At 37.8% G+C, this 20,257-nt stretch overlaps 2 protein-coding genes across 10 annotated transcripts in view; one reads left to right on the forward strand and one right to left on the reverse strand.

Moving 5' to 3' along the window:
• CD200R1 (CD200 receptor 1) overlaps window positions 1-10,500 on the reverse strand; it is a 68,905-nt gene extending 58,405 nt beyond the window's left edge. For both annotated transcript variants that reach the window (XM_020879706.2, XM_020879707.2), the window contains exon 1: window positions 10,412-10,500. The gene's annotated coding sequence lies outside the window, so the exon portion shown is untranslated. The remainder of the gene's footprint in view (window positions 1-10,411) is intronic.
• Window positions 1-20,257, forward strand: part of GTPBP8 (GTP binding protein 8) — a 251,204-nt gene that overhangs the window by 47,255 nt on the left and 183,692 nt on the right. For 3 of the 8 annotated variants that reach the window (XM_070465921.1, XM_020879710.2, XM_070465922.1), the window contains exons 2-5: window positions 9,918-10,735; window positions 11,542-11,640; window positions 13,329-13,459; window positions 14,463-14,562. In XM_070465921.1, the coding sequence (XP_070322022.1) occupies window positions 10,400-10,735; window positions 11,542-11,640; window positions 13,329-13,459; window positions 14,463-14,562 (666 nt within the window). In that variant the 5' untranslated portion in view covers window positions 9,918-10,399. Of the gene's footprint in view, window positions 1-9,917; window positions 10,736-11,541; window positions 11,641-13,328; window positions 13,460-14,462; window positions 14,563-20,257 lie in introns of those variants that run through there. The other 5 variants (XM_070465923.1, XR_011487193.1, XM_020879709.2 and 2 more) reach the window with 5 other exon arrangements.

Consider the following 20,257-nt stretch of genomic DNA (forward strand, 5'->3'; position numbering starts at 1 on the left):
AACTTTGCATTTTTATTGCATTTTTTTTAGTTGTTTACCAATATGAGCATCCTTTATGAACTAGTTTAAACTATTTACATTTATTATGTTGCTGTGATATTAGATCTTATTTCAGCCATCTTATTACCAGTTATCTATTTACTATACCTTTAATTTTTATTTATCTTTTTCTAATACTTCCATTAGAAGAATTCAATTTTCTTAGTCTATTTTGAAAAATCTACATCCTATTTTTATTCTTATAGTAGATAACCCAACTTAACAAGATTCATATTTATGTTTATTTTTTCTATAAAGTTTTAAAGTTTATCAACATCTGAAACTTCTCTCCACCACAAAGCCAAGACAAATATCCAAGCTCCTATTCATTTTCCAATGGTCTTGTGTACTTCCACCCCACACCCATCCCATAATATCATCTGCAAGCAGGCTACTCAAAATATGGTCCCTGAACTAGCACTAGTCAACAAACTGTTTGATACCAGTTTTGATATTTTTAAAAAGGAAATTTGTGCCAGAGTGTAAATCATCTGCAATACTAAGCATACAGTTTAGCACAGCTTCCTTTTCTTTTTTTGTCTAACAAGATTTTATTCCAAAAAAAAAAAAGAAGAAGCAATGTATTCATTTACATTCCTGCACAACATTTTGTCTCATTCAGTGGATAACAAACTCTTCTTGGACTTGCGCTTCAAGACGAAGTGATCTAAACTAGAGTTTTAGCTTTGAGTAGTTAAAATATGCTCTTGTGGGTCATTGATTATTTAGTCAACAGTAAAATATACTGAGCTTGATGTTAATTTTCTCCAATACTTTTAAAACGTTTTTATTATTTTCTTAAAAATGCTGCTACTCAGGAAATTTAGTCCCACTCTTATGACTTGGTAGTTGACCTGAATTTATCTTCTGGAAATTTCTAACATTTGTTTCTTGCACTTAGTGCTCTAAAATATAAACTTAATATGACTAGGTATAGCATTTCTTTCATCTATTCTGTTATTTGAACCCTTTCAAACAAAGGTTTTACATCTTTCATTCCAGAAATTTTTCAACGGTTATTTTTTTAAGTACTAACTTTCCTCCATTTATTTTACAGTCACTCCAATAAAATTGATACCAGCATTTCCTCTTCTATCCCACCTTAGCTCTTAATTTTTTTATATTTCATTTTATTGTCTTTTTCCAGTGCTTTGCTAGACCCTTCTTTAACTTGATCATCCAGTTCACCATTTTGGGCAGGGGGGAGAGGTTTACATTCATTCTGCTATTCATTATCAAGTCTATCCATTGAGATATTTACTTGAAAATAATAAATTCCTATCCAGTATCTCTTTCTGCCTTTTCATACAGTTAATGGGGTTCTCACAGCAAGAATATTGGAGTGGTTTGCCATTCCTCCTCCAGTGGACCATGTTTTGTCAGAACTCTCCACTATGACTTGTCCGTCTTGGGTGGCCCTACATGGCATGGCTTATAGCTTCAATTGAGTTATGCAAGCCCCTTTGTGATCCATGAAGGGTGAGGAGCGATCCATGAAGGACAGGGAGACCTGGCATGCTGCAGTCCATGGGGTTTGCAAAGAGTCAGACACAACTTGGTGACTAAACAGCAACAACATCCAATATCTCCAATTGGTTCTTCTTTGAAACTTCCTGTTTCATGTTTTTCATGTTCTCCCTCATCTCTCTGTAAATACTGACTGGTTTTGTTTTAAATTCTTTGTCCACCAGATATGTTCACACTGATAATCTCAAGATAATTTGTTTTTTACTTTTATCTTTTTTTTTTTTTTTTTTTGGCTTGTGGGTTTGTAATGCAAGTTTGTAAGCTCATATTATCATGGTAAAATCAGTTAGTTACATTGGCAAATAACAGATCAGGGGGAGAAGAGTAAACTAGGCCCTAGCTGGTAGTAGTTTGGGCAGTAAAGGGGTACCCCACAGTATAAAACCATCTTGCATTACATTCTAGGCTCAGCCATTCCTTCTATGCCCTCCATTCATGAGATCTACCTATCAGGTAACTGCCTCATACCTTTACCCCAAGCATCCTTCTAAAAGTAATCACAAAACTTTGTTTTTTTCAATTTATTGTCCAGCTTATGAAGGAGAGTACAGAGGTTAGAGGGACTAGTCCAGAACCTAATTGCACTCAACTGCAGCTAAATACCCCAGGATTCATTCAGTCACCCTAGGCTCTGATGTTCAATCACTAATTCAATTACTAATATTCATTGCACTGCTCTTAGGGTCCCCATACTTCATGACAAGTAGATGGCACAGCAATGTTGATTATAACCTCTTTCAGTATAAAGCATTCTAGTTTTGCTATGTTTCACTAAATTGACTAGAGTACATTAATCCCACCTTTCTCAAAAATCTCCAGAAAAATAATTTGCATTTAGAGCAGAACCTGGAATATAGCTTTGCTATAAGCATACAATCTCATAAGCACAGAGAAGAAAATCCTGACTTAAAAAAATTATTTTCTTACCTTTTAATTTATGTGCAGAAAAGAGTTAACATAGGAGGTTATGACTGCTGTCCTTAAAAAGGCTTTATTATATGATTGGCATCTGAGAAATTGATTAGGAAAATTTCCCTGAATGATAACAAGAGCTCACTATACCTAAACTGATTGTAAAAACAGTATGGTTTATGCTGAAGATCTGCTTTCCTTCTGTGAGTCTAGAATTTCAGTGACCACAGTCACATGAGCACTATGTGCCAGTAGGACTGGCCCAGCATAAAACACTGGAGTCTTAGGCTCAGGTGAATGTTCCTGGTGGACATTTCACACATGTTTTATGGCTCACTGCTGGCAGAATTAATTGCACCCTGTGCAACTCCCCTGGGAGAGGACTTGTAGAAACTTATGACTGGTTTCCTCCAGATTTCACCTTGAGGGTCTTCCTCTTTGCCAATTTTGCTTTATATTCTTTCACTAGGATAAATCATAGCCATGAGTACACCCATACGCTGAGTCCCATGAGCCTATCTAGTGAATCATCAAATTTGGGGAATGGTTTTGGGGACCACTGACATAATCTACCTGAGGGTGAATTAAACTATCTGAATCTCTCTCAACATCTCTGCCTCAGGATGCCAGAGAAAACACCGTTCTCTTCCAGTAAGACAATGAAGATATAAATTAGAGGCATACTACAATGTAAACTTGCCCATCAAAATGATCTTGCCTAATAGGTAATAAGGTTTAAAATATAGTCAGTAATCTGTGAGAACAGCAAAACGCTTTTTGCCAACAGGAAAAACTGAATAATATAAAAACACAAGCTGAGCAGAGGTCTAATATATTTTAAAAGCACTAGTATGGCAGAGAGATCAAACACGAAGTTGCAAGTGAGAACAACTGACTACCTAAAAGAACTGTTTTTACTGAAAAAAAAAAAAACCTTGAAGGAAGTGAAGCTCTATACTCCTCCTCCTCCAAACCCAAGTCATTCTAAGAACTCACCTCCTACACATGATCATGGTCTGATATTTAATCTACAAATCTCTCTAGAGAAATCTGTGAATGCAGTAGGCAGAACCTTAAAAAAAAAAAAAAGCTCAAAAAGCTTCTCTGAAGGAAAAAAAATATACCTCTGTTAGAGGCATTCTCTAGAGATATATTAATGAAATATAAACTGAAACTAAACGATTTGATGAGCTGCCAAAGAAAAGGACTATAGGAAGTATGTTTCTTGAATGATGGTCAAATGATAAATTTCAAGAATAACAATTTATAACCTAATTAGGAAATTAGGTTATGCTTTGAGGGATTCCCTGGTGGCTCAGATAGTAAAGCATCTGCCTGCAATGCAGGAGACCTGGGTTCAATCCCTAGGTCAGGAAGATCCCCTGGAGAAGGAAATAGCAGCCCACTCCAGTACTCTTGCCTGGAAAATTCCATGGATGAAGGAGCCTGGTAGGCTACAGTCCATGGGGTTGCAAAGAGTCGGACATGACTGAGCAACTTCACTTTCCTTTCCTTTAGGAAATTAGGTAGGCAAATCATAATCATGTTATATATGTGTGTCATAAATTTTTGTCAACATATTTGATGATATCTAATTTAATTTTTTAATCAGCTGTTACACAGAAATATTTTTTAAATAATTAAATGCATTTTTAACTTATAGCATTTACTCAGACAGTAGTTATTATAATTCAACCAACTTAAGTTACATGTGGAAAGTTCTTCTATGTTATTCTCATTCATATAATGAGAGTATAACATCATAAATTAATATCTTCCTAATACAAGAGTTTGAGATCCAAATTAGATTGTAAGCATGTTTTTCTGTTTGATTCCTGGCACCTAGATCAATTCCTGGCAGTCAAACAATAAATGTTAATTACTTTTGTTTAAAACAAGGGGAGAAGTATGGTGGGGAAAGGTCTTGTGTAAATTGGACACTGCAATCTAATCCAGCTCTGTATGTTTAGAAGTTTTTCTAGAATCACTGCCCTTGCTTCTGCTAGAGCTTTCAAACCATTTCTAGCCTAGAATAAGAGTCAACCTATGTATATATTCTGTGCTTACTAATTCTCTGATGTCACAGATTCTGCCTACAGTGTTTGCCTTCTTCATATCTTAGATGGAGTCCCTAAACTTAACACTTACAGGACTTGGACATAAATTGAGATCACTCTGGATCCAAGGAACAATTGAGATGATCCTGTCCTAATGTTAAGATCCCACCACTGTTCTGCCCATGTTCTTTCCATTCTTATTAGATAAATATGACAGTACAACTACAGCATTTCAGTCAGATTGGTTTTAGTAATAAAGGTTGATGCTAAGGAGTGTGTGTTAAGTATGTAGTATCTTCCCAAGTCATATTAAATAGTAAAATCTTGTTAACTTTGTGGTGAACTACCTCCTAAACTGTCAAACAGAAGGTACTTTTTTCCAGGATGACCATAAACACATCCTGAACTCTGTTAATTTTTACAACATAACCAGATTACTGGCCTTTACCAAAGATCATAAGTAACCACTGGATGAGGAAATGTGGAAGGGAGATTCTTAAGACTCCTAAAGTTCAACTGTTACTTCAAGGGAGGGTAATAGTTTGGCCTGTAGTTTGGCCTACTTAATGTGCATGGTCACATCCGGGAGTTGGTGATGGGCAGGGAAGCCTGGCATGCTGCAGTCCTTGGGGTTGCAGAGTTGGACATGACTAAGCGACTGAACTGACTTAACCTGCAGGCAGGCACAGGCACTCTAAGCCCTAGAGCTTCATCATGACTCCTCTATAATAGATTTAAATTTACATAGAGCACCCAAATTATTCTGCATGACAGTCTGATGGCTCTGGATTTACACAAGGAACCACATATCATCTTAAAATACTCTGTTAAACAGGACTCATGGCTGCCATCAAATCCAAGTCAAATCAGTTTCAGTAAAAACAAGGAGAGGAACATATTGACTTGTGTGATTGGAGAGAAGAGAGACAGAGAACATGATATTCAACATAAATCATTGGGAGTCATTCCGCCTCCCATCTCCATCTCTCAGTACTGTTTTTCTTTCTGTATCAGCTTCATTCCCTCTTAAAGTACTATAGGCATCTTTCACATAGCAGTGAAGAGCACCTATCATGAGTATTGGCCTCAATTCCAGCATTATAACATGAGGCTCAATGGCAGAGCCAGCTGCCTGTCCAACTTTAACATAATGACTGGTTCAAGTGGGATTGCTTGCACATTACTCAAATAATCATTATTGTCATAAGACACACGGTGTACGTATGGTCAAATCCCACCTCCTGTGATCAGAAGTGTGGAGTTCTGTTAGTGATAGCCCCATTAGAACCACACCGAGTGGATGTGGATGGTTTCTCTCTACACAAGGGATGCCAACCAGCTAAAATTTCTTACGCATACATTCACTTTAACTCTCTGTATCAAAGCCAAAGTTTGAAAGTTATAGCTAGAGTTACTGCCAGCATCATCTTTTCACTACATCCTGGCCACATTGGCCTCCTCGCTGTTCTAAACAAGTCATACACACTCCTGCCTCTGACCCTTCATACTTTCACTTGGCTTCCCCCAAGAAATCACATGGTTATTTCCTTACTTCCTTAACATCAATGTTCAAATATCACCTTCTCAGTGAAGATTACACTAAAATGGCAATATTCTTATGCCTCTACACACATACACCTCTAATCTTCCTACCCAGCTTTAGCTTTTTCCTAAGCATTTATCACTATCTAATATACCCTGTGGGCGTCCCTGGTGGCTTAGAGTAAAGAATCCACCTGCAATGCAGAAGACAAGGGTTCGATCCCTGGGTTGGGAAGATCCCCCTGGAAAAGGAAATGGCAACCCACTCCAGTATTCTTCTCTGGGAAATCTCATGGACAGAGGAGTTTGGTGGAACAGTCCATGGGGTTGCAAAAGAGCTGGACATGATTTAGCCACCAAACAACAACAATATACCCTGTATTTACTTATCTTACTATCTCAAGATCATAGCATATGAGAACAGAAACTTTTCTGTTTCATTACTCCATCATATATCTCCAGCACTTAGTACAGTGCCTAGCATGAATATTTGATGAATGAACAAATGATGGAATTGAGCAAGGGTGCCTTATCACTCTCAGTATCAAATGATATGCACTACAGTACTACACAGGAAACAGTATAGAACAGTACAGTCCATGAATACAGGCCTCATTTATCAACTTCCCTGGGCTACCATGGACTTGCCTGGCAGCTCAGATGGTAAAGAATCCACACCCAGTGCAGAAGACCTGGGTTCAATCTCTGGGTCAGAAAGATCCCCTGGAGAAGGGAATCACTCCCTACCCCAGTATTCTTGCCTGGAGAACTCCATTGGACAGAGGAACCTGGTGGGCTACAGTCCATGGGATTGCAAAGAGTCAGACATGACTAAGAAACTAACACTTTGACTTCTCTTTTGCTGGGCTACCATAGTTTAGTGAGTATGTCTTGACCTCTGTGCTGTGGAACTAGATCAAGGGTGGGTATTCCACAGTTCTCTGGGATGCCCCTAGGTCAATTCAAGCCCTTTCTCACATCCTAGTTAGGTCTCTGCAATCTGCTGACTAAGTAGCTGCTTGGTTTCTTAATGCACACTCCTTTTCGCCACAAGGACTTAAATCCTCTTCTGAATCATACGACACCCTGCCTAGCCAGGAGGTTTGATTCTGACTCCCAATTAAAAACTGTTAGCCAGGGTACAACTTCAGCCAGACAGACCACCTGGCAAGGTGCTGCCCACAATCAGAGACAGAATATTGCCAGAAAACAGGGAATACTGTTGCAACATCCATCTGCCCCCAGACTGGATCCCCAACAATATTGATTTAGTCTGACATTCCTGGACTTTGAGAATTCTGTTGCAGGAAGGAGGACCCCTTCTAGAGCCTAAGGGTGGGCTCTTGTCAAATACTCAGAAATGAATTGTCTGAGGAGATACATGTGCTGACAAAGCGAGAGATTTTATTGGGAGGGATTTTATTAGGAAGGTGTACCCAGTGGAGAGCAGAAGCGTAAGTGAACCTAGGAGGACTGTTCTGTCACGTGGCTCACAATCTCGGGTTTTATGGTGATGAGATTTGTTTCTAGATTGTCTCTGGCCAATCATTCTGATTCGGGGTTCTTCCTGGTGGCCCATGCAACACCCAGCCAAGATGGATTTCACTGAGAAGGCCCCTGGAAGGATAGGACATATGGACTGGTGTCTCCTATTGACTTTTGACTCTACCCAAATTCTTCCAGCTGATGGTAGCTTGTTAGTTCCATGTTCCTTATCAGGCCCTCCTATCATAAAATAACTCATGCAAATAGTTACTCTGGTGCCTGGTCAGGCGGCGGTTTCAGTCAGTGCTTCCCCCAACAACTCCTCGTGCACCCTAAGATTCCCATTACAGCGCCACAATGGGATTATCCCCTACGCCAATTCCTCCTGTTTCCAAGCTTCCCCCTCTGACTGCAGACCTCATGGCGATGAATGCCCCATGCAGGCTTCCCAGAGTTCCTCTCAAACCCTATAAGAACTAGCAAAAGTCTTTCATGCTTGGGCTTATTTCCACACCTGGGATCCTAAGTTTAAAAATTAAATGGCACATATGAAAGCACTTTCAAAGTTCAGTGTTGAAAGTGTTAGTTGCTCAGTCATGTACAACTCTTTGTGACCCCATCAACTGTAACCCACCAGGCTCCTCTGTCCATGGAATTCTCTACACAAGAAGACTGTAATGTGAAGCCATTCCCTTTTCCAAGGGATCTTCCTAACTGATTGAACTCAGTTCTCCGGCATTGTAGGTGGATTCTTTACCACTGAGCCACCAGGGAAGCCCTCAAGTTCAGAGTTGTCTGCAAATGTACCCACATACATATTCAGTGAAAAAAAGATGGACTATTTAATAAGTATTGTTGAGACAACTGGCTAACCATTTGGAAAAAAATTAAGCTGAACTCCTAGCAGACTCTTTTTATTAAAACAAACTCCAATTGTATGAAACATTTAACTGCAAAAAAACTTAAACCACTAGAATGAAAGATAGGTTAATTTGTTTATAATCCTAGAAAATTTTTCTAATCATGACACAAAGCTTAGAACGCTTAAGAGACTATTCAGTTTGGCCACTTACAAATTAAAAATCTACAATCAAAATCCTATTAAAAAGTCAAAAGTAAAAAAGGTGGGGAAAATATTTTTAAAACATGACAAACAAAAGGTCAATGTTCTCAATAACTAAACGGTTATTATAAATCATTTTAAAGTGAATAATCTAATATTAAACATGATTTTTACAAAGTATATTTATTCTCTTTAATAATCAGGAATATATGAACTAAAAAATGTTTTTTTAATTTGTTCAAATATGTATGGCATGATTATACAACATTATAATAGCCTACTTTTATAATGCCTAATTTGATGCTATAAGATTTTGTTATTAGGAAGTAGTCCAGAGAAGGAAATGGCATCCCACTCCAGTACTCTTGCCTGGAAAATCCCATGGACAGAGGAGCCTAGTAGGCTACAGTCCATGGGGTCACAAAGAGTCAGACACGACTGAGAGACTTTACTTCACTTCCACTGCAATTTCTTTAAAAGATATTTTTTCTACAGAAATATGAAAAATAGAAATACACATAACCTATGCACCAATCAAGTCCTCTTCTAGGGATGTGTCCTACTTCCACAAGTGTGAAAAAATCTCTCTTTATGAGGGCTCATTGTAGCACTGTTGTAACAACAAAACCTCATTAGTGATCAATAAGACATGGGGGAAATAAATGGAATAATGTGCCTCCATTAAAAACAATCATTTATATCAAGTATGTATTGATACAGAAAGACTTTCAAATACATTGTTTAAAAAATGTTAAGGCTTTAGAACAGTATTTTGAGTTAAATTACAAATATGGTAACATATATCCAAAACATCTGGATGTTTACAATAAAGTGTTTTCTTAGGGAGGCGTGAGACTAGGGGATGGAGGAAAGCCTTAAGGCCTATCGCAAAGATCAACAAAAAATTAGCCCGCCAGCAATTTCAGGCTACTTTGTTGCCTGAAACAACAAAGTCAAAGTTGTTGATCTTGTTCACTAATTTTTGTGTGACATTAACTCAAGAACTGCCCTGAAATAGTCAATGAACAACCTGAGCAATTGCTCAAGAGATCATGAGCTAACGTTGCTATGCTGCTAAGGTTTTAGAAGACCTATCGTCTTTTAGGTAGAAATATCTTTCAGATACTCATTTTATCACGGTCCCTCTATCTCCCATTCCAGCACTGATGAGTTTGATTGGCTTTAAGAAACTTCTAAAATAAGATGTCATTATGTAACTTAAATGAAACAACTTTTGAACACCTGTGTAAACTGTTTTTTTTTTTTCTAAATTTTAATGACATTTCCTGCAGCTCTAGAGAAGAAGAATGAAGTACGAACTGTCTGCACCCTGAAAACCAGGTGCTTTTGAACGACATTTCTCACCCGCCCTTTTCATTTCTGCAAGTGTTTTTCAACAACCAGAAAGTGTGAAGAGTAAAGCGCCCTGAAATCCACCAGAGCTTCACACGTCGTCTTCTTCTCTTGAGCCTCAGGGCTCACACAGCCAGATATGTTTTTTCAGCTCTGAAAAACGGTTAAACAACCTCCCCAAAGCGACATGCAAGTCAAAGGCACAGTTGTCAGGGCCAGAATGTGAAAAGCACCTAGCCACTTTTCCCCCCCGCTGCGGGCAACACCAGTCTCCAGCTCTTGGTATACAAAGAATCTCTGCGGGAACCAAAGAGGCCATTAGAAACTACAATTCCCAGCAGGCTTAGCGGGGGCCGGGTCACGCAGGCGCATTTCAGATCCTGGGAATGAGGGCCCGAGGTGGGACTTCTAAAAGAGGAAAATGGCAGCTCACCGGCTGTGGCCGGGCGTCTGCAGGCTGTTTGCTATGGGACCAGAGCTGGGGAGCGCAAGACGAGCTTACAGCGCGTTCCAGGCTTTCACGGAAGTTCTACGGCTGCCGAGCAAGCAGCTGACGAAGCTGGTCTTCCCGCTGCAAGAACTCCATGGGCATTTCGTCCCGGGCTCGAGGCCAGACCTTCACCTGAATATCTTCCACCCGAGCTTGGAGGACATCGCGCGGGCGGAGAGCTTCTTCACGGCCTCCGCCCGAAACCGCATCGAGTACCTCACCTCGGCTGTGCGTCTGGACCACGCCCCGGACCTTCGCCACCCGGAGGTGAGCGCCGCAGCCACCTGCGGGTACTGAGGGCTTGGGCTGTGATTTTGCTTTTAAAAAGCAAAGCCATATGTATTAATAGTTAGTCTCAAAAATACTTTGTTGCTTTCTACACTCACACTAAAGGAGAAAAGCATAAATGGAACAAGAAAGGTCAAGAGAAAGAAATAATTATGATGTAATGGTGTACTTTGAGAATTTGTGGGAAAACGGTTTCAAACAGGAGTGACTTTAGAGCCAATTTTGTTGAAATGCATGTAATTGTTAACTTAAAAAAGCTTTGAAAATATGGAATTAATAATAAGTGTTGCAGATGTTCTTGAGTGGCATGTAATTAAAAGCACAGGTACAGATATAGATGTCTGGATTTCAGTTTCCAGCTTCTTCACTTTCTAGCTGTATAATTTGGGGCTGGATATTGAACCTCTCTGCCTCTGGTTTTATCACCTAAAAAATGAGAATACTTTTACAGTTTATGAGACAGATAACTTATAATATTATCTGTCTCATAGGGATGTTGTAAAGAGTAAATAAGAAAATAACAAGTGCTTTTAAAACAGTACCTGCCACATTGAAATCATTTAATATATAGTAGCTGTATATTAGAATTTGAAGGTTGACTAACCATAAGCTACTTTTTTATAGTTAGTCAAGGCTAAATAGTATTTACAGATTTTTACAGGTAATACGGGTTGGCCAAAAAGTTCATTTGGGTTTTACTGTACCAGCTTACAGAAAAACCCAAATGAACTTTTTGGCCAACCCAATACACTAGTACTCAATTATCTTCTTTTTGCCTGTATAAGGTGTGTTTTATAGGCAGAAGCAATGTTGGAAAATCCTCTCTAATAAAGGCTTTGTTTTCACTTGCCCCAGAGGTTGAAGTTAGAGTCTCCAAAAAACCGGTATGTCAAAATTTAAAACATATCTGAACTACCTCTGAATTGACTAAGATGACTAATAAATATGGGGGGGGCGGGGGGCAGGGGTTAGAAACCATAATTGCTAAGTTCCTAGAAAAGTGATTTCTTTCAAACAAGTGCTAATGTAAGACATTTCATTAATGCCGGTGTATTTCTCTGAAGGAAATGGAAGTATATCTGGATTTATTTTAGTAACCTGGCCAGTATCTTGAGGAAATTTTCCTTGGTACAGACTTTTCTCAAGAGTTGTTCCATTGTCATTCTATATTTGCTTCTATGAGAATGCTCATCTAGTTCTACATTGATTTTTAAAGGAAACAGCTTTCAAGTGTATTTTTTTTCCTCCTATAATCTTTTATACCTAGCTAACTCATATATATATATATATATATATATATATACGAATCAGACAGTTCCCAATTTACCCAGGGCCAAATTTATATGCCTAATATCCCAGTCAGTCTGCTATAGTAGCTTTTTGTCATTTTCTCATTTCTTCTGCTTCCTTTTCAATAATACAGACTCTACCAATATTTAAGGTACCCTCTCCTCACCCCAGGTCCCCTCACCTATCTATCCTTGGCAAAATGTTCCTACCAACCCAGTCCTCACTGCCCCCATTTCCTTACATTAGAACCCTTCCCTGAGGCTTCACTAATCTTTTCTTACTCCCAGTTTCTTCACATAGTTGATTCCCTGATACTACCTCTGATGACTGTAGTCATTTGTTAACCCTCCTATCCTTACTCCCTTGTGCCCTGCCTCATCAAATGCCATAGTTCAACTCTCACTTTTAGGTAGGGGTGTTCCCTTTTTGCTGTGAGAAGGCTGAAGAACTGTATTCTTGACATTTCTAATCTGTAATTCTAAAGTTATTTTCCTATAGATAGACACATAATCTGCCTGGGAACCTAAGCATCATTTATAAAACCTCTCCTGAGTTCTGAACAGTTGACTTTTAAAGTTTTTTGTCATAATTTTTCCTTTTCTGATTATTAATTGTCCGTGGACAGAAAACCACGTGAATAAACTATTTTTATCATCTTTACATTAGTTGTAGTTGCACAAGTACTTTACAGTTGTACATGCTTTTTAAAAAATGGCTTAATGAAAGCACCAAACCCATCTAATAAAACATTCAAATTGATTTTAGGCAAGTAATACTCTAGCTACACTATCAAACTTTGCATCTAGTTTTTATGAAAACTTGTATGACTGACAGTAAGCATTTAATTTATCCTGTCTGTGCATTAATTCATTTAAAATGGAGATAATTCTTTAAAGTGGAAATATATTATCCATCAGAGAATATTGACTAATGTAGTCATACTATTTAGACCAGTATAACTTTTTCACTGGGAGAGAACTAATGAAATAGGAAGACTTGAAAATATTTTGCCTGCATATTTCTAATATGGAATTTGAAGTTCTTAAATCATATAGATTCTCTTTTAAAAAATGAATTGGAAGGAGGAAGTAGTATCATCTAAGCTTATCTCCAGCCACTTCTCTTCTGTTTCTTTTTCCTGTATCGTCATCTGCATAGGGTTATATACAGAATACTTTTATGTGTTTAATAAGTAATTATTGATTGAACAGAAAATATTTTGAGTCATGAAATATATAAAGGACATATTTTAAGAAACTTATATTTACATTTACTTTATCAGGGCCATACAAAGAAAATTAATTTTTACAAAGTTGGAAAATACTTTACATTGGCGGACATGCCAGGTTATGGCTATAGAGCACCTGAAGATTTTGTTGACATGGTAGAAACCTACCTAAAAGAACGAAAGAAGTAAGAAGCTTTTTTTCTTTATAATTCTTATATTTAACCCCTAAACATGTTTTCATGAATAGAACATTCTATACATGATGAACTCTTCAGTTTTATCAAATAACTTTTCTAGAAAGTTTACTTTATTCTCATAATATTCTGTACTGTTTCGGAGGAAGGTATGTACTGTCTGCTTAGTTTTTTTTCCTGTAAACTATTTTAAATGTAAATTCAATTGTTTTCCTTTATTGAGACTACAAGTAGTACATCAGCAGACTTTATTAATTTTTTATACCAAACTCTTAGCTGGCTATTTTTTAAAATGAAATTTGTTGGTTAATGGGGTGTTTACCAGATTTAAATAAACTTCAGTAAATTCTGGTTATTCTTAAAATACTTCTGATATCACAGCCTCGATAAATACTACCTTTATTTGTCTCCATAGGTAGCCAGGTAGCAGGTCTATGTTTCAAGCATTGCACAATATATGGAAAAATTAATGTTAAACTTTTGAAGTATAAAAAAGTGTTTGTAAGTAATTTACCTGTTGTATCTTAACATAGAAGCTAAGATAAAATACTTACACAAGAAAATACAAAATATAATGTGTTTGGTTTTGTTATTTGCTAGTCTTAAAGTAATATTTGAAGACTTAGACACTTTTATGGTAACTTATAGTTAACTGGGTCCCTGTTTCATTCTCCCACTAGAGTTCAGTCACTTAGAGGAAGGGGCTTATTCATCTTTGTATACAGTTCTAGGCAGAGTGTCATATGTTCAATATATGCTATTGAAATAATGTTAATGAGTCTCGCTATTGAACGTAACCAACACTGAGACCTATTGGAACTTGGATGGACTTCATGGTAAATTAAGAAGTCCTTTTGCCTAAAGAAATTTTTAAATTTTGATCTGATAATTTTTCAAAAGACAATTTCTTAGTATAGTGAAAGTCGGGGTGGGGGGTGGAAATGAATGAGTATATTTTTCTTTGCTGTTAATCTTCATTTCTGCATTCCTACAGTTTGATGAGAACATTTTTATTAGTGGATAGTGTTGTTGGAATTCAAAAAGCAGACAATATTGCCATAGAAATGTGTGAAGAATTTGCATTACCTTATGTGGTAAGTGTTTCTTTTGACTCATGGTTTGCACTCAGAAATATGAGTTCCCTGTGTGTCTGTCTTTTTAATAAATGAGTACATCTCTCCTCCTCAAAAAATAAAGGAGTACCTTTTAAACTGTCTTTTCAATTTTTAGCCATTAATATTAAAATAAGTTCTGTGGTACTTTTATTCCCTTTCCTTCTCCTAGCTTTTAAATTCTCAAAATTATAGTCAAAGTTTTCTAAACTGTTCATCTAGTGATTCTAAATGCTTTTCTTTGTTTTTTTGTTGTTGTTTTTTCTTTTTTAAATGTCTAGAAACATTCGCTAAAACTCCTTAGTTAACTAATTAACTAGTTAGTTAAGTCTCTCAGTCGTGTCCGACTCTTTGCGACCCTGTGGACTGTAGCCCACCAAACTCCTCCATCCATGGGATTCTCCAGGCAAGAATACTGGAGTGGGTTGCCATTTCTTTCTCCAGGGGATCTTCCCGACCCTGGGATCAAACCCAGCTCTCCCGCATTGCGGGCAGACGCTTTAACCTCTGAGCCACCAGGGAAGCCCTAAAACTACTTAGTAGCTCTTTAATAGCAGCTTGGTACTCAGCAGTGGCCACAGGACTGGAAAAGGTCAGTTTTCATTCCAATCCCAAAGAAAGGCAATGCCAAAGAATGCTCAAATTACTGCACAATTGTACTCATCTCACACACTAGTAAAGTAATGTTTAAAAGTCTCCAAGCCAGTCTTCAGCAATACGTGAACCGTGAACTTCCAGATGTTCAAGCTGGATGTAGAAAAGGCAGAGGAACCAGAAATCAAATTGACAACATCCACTGGATCATCGAAAAAGGAAGAGAGTTCCAGAAAAATATCTGTTTCTGCTTTATTGACTATGCCAAAGCCTTTCACTGTGTGGATCTCAATAAATGTGGAAAATTCTGAAAGGGCTAGGAATACCAGACACCTGACCTGCCTCTTGAGAAAACTGTATGCATGTCAGGAAGCAACAGTTAGAACTGGACATGGAACAACAGACTGGTTCCAAATAGGAAAAGGAGTACCTCAAGGGTGCATTCTGTCACCCTGCTTATTTAACTTATATGCAGAGTACATCATGAGAAACACTGGGCTGGAGGAAGCACAAGCTGGAATCAAGATTGCCGGGAGAAATATCAATAACCTCAGATATGCAAATGATACAACCCTTATGGCAGAAAGTGAAGAAGAACTAACGAGCCTCTTGATGAAAGTGAAAAAGTTGGCTTAAAACTCAACATTCAGAAAACTAAGATCATGGCATCTGGTACCATCACTTCTCGGGAAATAGATGGGGAAACAGTGGAAACAGTGGCTGACTTTATTTTTCTGGGCTGCAAAATCACTGCAGATGGTGATATCAGTCATGAAATTAAAAGACGCTTGCTCCTGCAAAGGAAAGTTATGACCAACCTAGACAGCATGTTAAGAGGCAGAGACATTACTTTGCCAACAAAGGTCCTTCTAGTTAAGGCTGTGGTTTTTCCAGTGGTCATGTATGGATGTGAGAGTTGGACTGTGAAGAAAGCTGAGCACCAAAGAATTGATGCTTTTGACCTGTGGTGTTGGAGAAGACTCTTGAGAGTCCCTTGGACTGCAAGGAGATCCAACCAGTCCATCCTGAAGAAGATCAGTCCTGGGTGTTCATTGGATGGACTGATGTTGAAGCTGAAGCTCCAATACTTTGGCCACCTGATGCGAGGAGTTGACTCATTGGAAAAGACCCTGATGCTGGGAAAGATTGAAGGCAGGAGAACGGGACGACAGAGGATGAGATGGTTGGATGGCATCACTGACTCAATGGACATGGGTTTGGGTGGACTCTGGGAGTTGGTGATGGACAGGGAGGCCTGGTGTGCTGCTCTTCATGGGGTCATAAAGAGTCGGACATGACTGAGCAACTGAACTGAACTGAATTGAACTGGCAGATAGTACTTATCAGAATGTAAATGAAACTGCAACTGAAAAATTTGCTAAACTAATTTGGAATTTAAGAACATCACAAAAATTTAGTAGGCTTCAGCACACAAAGGTAGGATGTTTATATTCTTAAGGAAAAGAAAATTTCTTATGAGAATATCTTACCTGTTCTTTCTGTTATTTACCCTAGAATAGAATACAGATTGGTAGGTTGGTGTCCGCAATTATTTTGTTTTGTATGTTTTTCAGATTAAATGGCAGTCTTATAACTTGTTTTCAAAAAATGTCAGAAAACCACTAAAATGTAGTGGTTTTGCAGTTTAATGCAAATCAAACCATGTTCCCAGTCAAAAAGCTATTTGCCTTTGTGGGGTTATGGAATTCTTGGGGTTTCCAAATGCCCTTTGAAACATTACAGATAATTTATAGTTATGAGAAGTCAAAGGACTGATAAACATAGTCTACATAGTAAAAAAAAAAAAAAAAAAAGGAAAGCCCAAATATCCCCCAACCAGTTTTGTTGTTGTTATTGTTGTTTTTCATTTATTTTTATTAGTTGGAGACCAATTACTTTACAACATTGTAGTGGGTTTTGTCATACATTGACATGAATCAGCCATGGAGTTACATGTATTCCCCATCCCAATCCCCCCTCCCACCTCCCTCTCCACCCAGTTCCTCTGGGTCTTCCCAGAGCACCAGGCCCGAGCACTTGGCTCATTCATCCAACCTGGGCTGGTGATCTGTTTCACTATAGATAATATACATGTTTCGATGCTGTTCTCTCGAAACATCCCACCCTCACCTTCTCCCACAGAGTCCAAAAGTCTTTTCTGTACATCTGTGTCTCTTTTTCTGTTTTGCATATAGGGTTATCATTACCATCTTTCTAAATTCCATATATATGTGTTAGTATGCTGTAATGTTCTTTATCTTTCTGGCTTACTTCGCTCTGTATAATGGGCTCCAGTTTCATCCATCTCATTAGAACTGATTCAAATGAATGCTTTTTAATGGCTGAGTAATATTCCATGGTGTATATGTACCACAGCTTCCTTATCCATTCGTCTGCTGATGGGCATCTAGGTTGCTTCCATGTCCTGGCTATGATAAACAGTGCTGCGATAAACATTGGGGTGCACGTGTCTCTTTCAGATCTGGTTTCCTCGGTGTGTATGCCCAGAAGTGGGATTGCTGGGTCATATGGCAGTTCTATTTCCAGCTTTTTAAGAAATCTCCACACTGTTCTCCATAGTGGCTGTACTAGTTTGCATTCCTACCAACAGTGTAAGAGGGTTCCCTTTTCTCCACACCCTCTCCAGCATTTATTGCTTGTAGACTTTTGGATAGCAGCCATCCTGACTGGCGTGTAATGGTACCTCATTGTGGTTTTGATTTGCATTTCTCTGATAGTGAGTGATGTTGAGCATCTTTTCATGTGTTTGTTAGCCACCTGTATGTCTTCTTTGGAGAAATGTCTGTTTAGTTCTTTGGCCCATTTTTTTATTGGGTCATTTATTTTTCTGGAATTGAGCTGGAGGAGTTGCTTGTATATTTTTGAGATTAATCCTTTGTCTGTTGCTTCATTTGCTATTATTTTCTCCCAATCTGAGGGCTGTCTTTTCACCTTGCTTATAGTTTCCTTTGTTGTGCAGAAGCTTTTAATTTTAATTAGGTCCCATTTGTTTATTTTTGCTTTTATTTCCAATATTCTGGGAGGTGGGTCATAGAGGATCCTGCTGTGATTCAAGTTGGAGAGTGTTTTGCCTATGTTCTCCTCTAGGAGTTTGATAGTTTCTGGTCTTACATTTAGATCTTTAATCCATTTTGAGTTTATTTTTGTATATGGTGTTAGAAAGTGTTTTAGTTTCATTCTTTTACAAGTGGTTGACCAGTTTTCCCAGCACCACTTGCTAAAGAGGTTGTCTTTTTTCCATTGTATATTCTTTGTCCTCCTTTGTCGAAGATAAGGTGTCCATACGTTCATGGATTTATCTCTGGGCTTTCTATTCTGTTCCATTGATCTATTTGTGCCAGTACCATACTGTCTTGATGACTGTGGCTTTGTAGTATAGTCTGAAGTCAGGCAGGTTGATTCCTCCAGTTCCATTCTTCTTTCTCAAGATTACTTTGGCTATTCGAGGTTTTTTGTATTTCCATACAAATTGTGAAATTATTTGTTCTAGTTCTGTGAAAAAAACCATTGGTAGCTTGGTAGGGATTGCATTGAATCTATAGATTGCTTTGGAGAGTATAGCCATTTTGACAATATTGATGCTTCCAATCCATGAACACGGTATGTTTCTCCCTCTGTTTGTGTCCTCTTTGATTTCTTTCATCAGTGTTTTATAGTTTTCTATGTATAGGTCTTTTGTTTCTTTAGGTAGATATACTCCTAAGTATTTTATTCTTTTTGTTGCAATGGTGAATGGTATTGTTTCCTTAATTTCTCTTTCTGTTTTCTCATTGTTAATGTATAGGAATGCAAGGGATTTCTCTGTGTTGATTTTATATCCTGCAACTTTACTATATTAATTGATTAGCTCTAGTAATTTTCTGGTAGAGTCTTTAGGGTTTTCTATGTAGAGGATCATGTCATCTGCAAACAGCAAGAGTTTCATTTCTTCTTTTCCTATCTGTATTCCTTTTACTTCTTTTTCTGCTCTGATTGCTGTGGACAAAACTTCCAAAACTATGTTGAATAGTAGTGGTGAGAGTGGGCACCCTTGTCTTGTTCCTCATTTCAGGGGAAATGCTTTCAATTTTTCACCATTGAGGGTGATGCTTGCTGTGGGTTTGTCATATATAGATTTTATTACGTTGAGGTATGTTCCTTCTATTCCTGCTTTCTGGAGAGTTTTTATCATAAATGGATGTTGAATTTTGTCAAAGGCTTTTTCTGCATCTGTTGAAATAATCATATGGTTTTTATCTTTCAATTTGTTAATGTGGTGTATCACATTGATTGATTTGCGGATATTAAAGAATCCTTGCATTCCTGGGATAAAGCCCACTTGGTCATGGTGTATGATTTTTTTAATATGTTGTTGGATTCTGTTTCCTAGAATTTTGTTAAGGATTTTTGCATCTATGTTCATCAGTGATACTGGCCTGTAGTTTTCTTTTTTTTTGTGGCATCTTTGTCTGGTTTTGGAATTAGGGTGATGGTGGCCTCATAGAATGAGTTTGGAAGTTTACCTTCTTCTGCAATTTTCTGAAAGAGTTTGAGTAAGATAGGTGTTAGCTCTTCTCTAAATTTTGGTAGAATTCAACTGTGAAGCCATCTGGTCCTGGGCTTTTGTTTGCTGGAAGATTTCTGATTAGAGTTTTGATTTCCATACTTGTGATGAGTCTGTTAAGATCTTCTATTTCTTCCTGGTTCAATTTTAGAAAGTTATACTTTTCTAAGAATTTGTCCATTTCTTCCAAGTTGTCCATTTTATTGGCATAGAGCTGCTAGTAGTAGTCTCTTATGATCCTTTGTATTTCAGTGTTGTCTGTTGTGATCTCTCCATTTTCATTTCTAATTTTGTTAATTTGGTTCTTCTCTCTTTGTTTCTTAATGAGTCTTGCTAATGGTTTGTCAATTTTGTTTATTTTTTCAAAAAAACAGCTTTTAGCTCTGTTGATTTTTGCTATGGTCTCTTTAGTTTCTTTTGCATTTATTTCTGCCCTAATTTTTAAGATTTCTTTCCTTCTACTAACCCTAGGGTTCTTCATTTCTTCCTTCTCTAATTGCTTTAGGTGTAGAGTTAAGT

Source organism: Odocoileus virginianus, chromosome 4, assembly GCF_023699985.2.
Source record: "Odocoileus virginianus isolate 20LAN1187 ecotype Illinois chromosome 4, Ovbor_1.2, whole genome shotgun sequence".
Taxonomy (NCBI): Eukaryota; Metazoa; Chordata; class Mammalia; order Artiodactyla; family Cervidae; genus Odocoileus; species Odocoileus virginianus.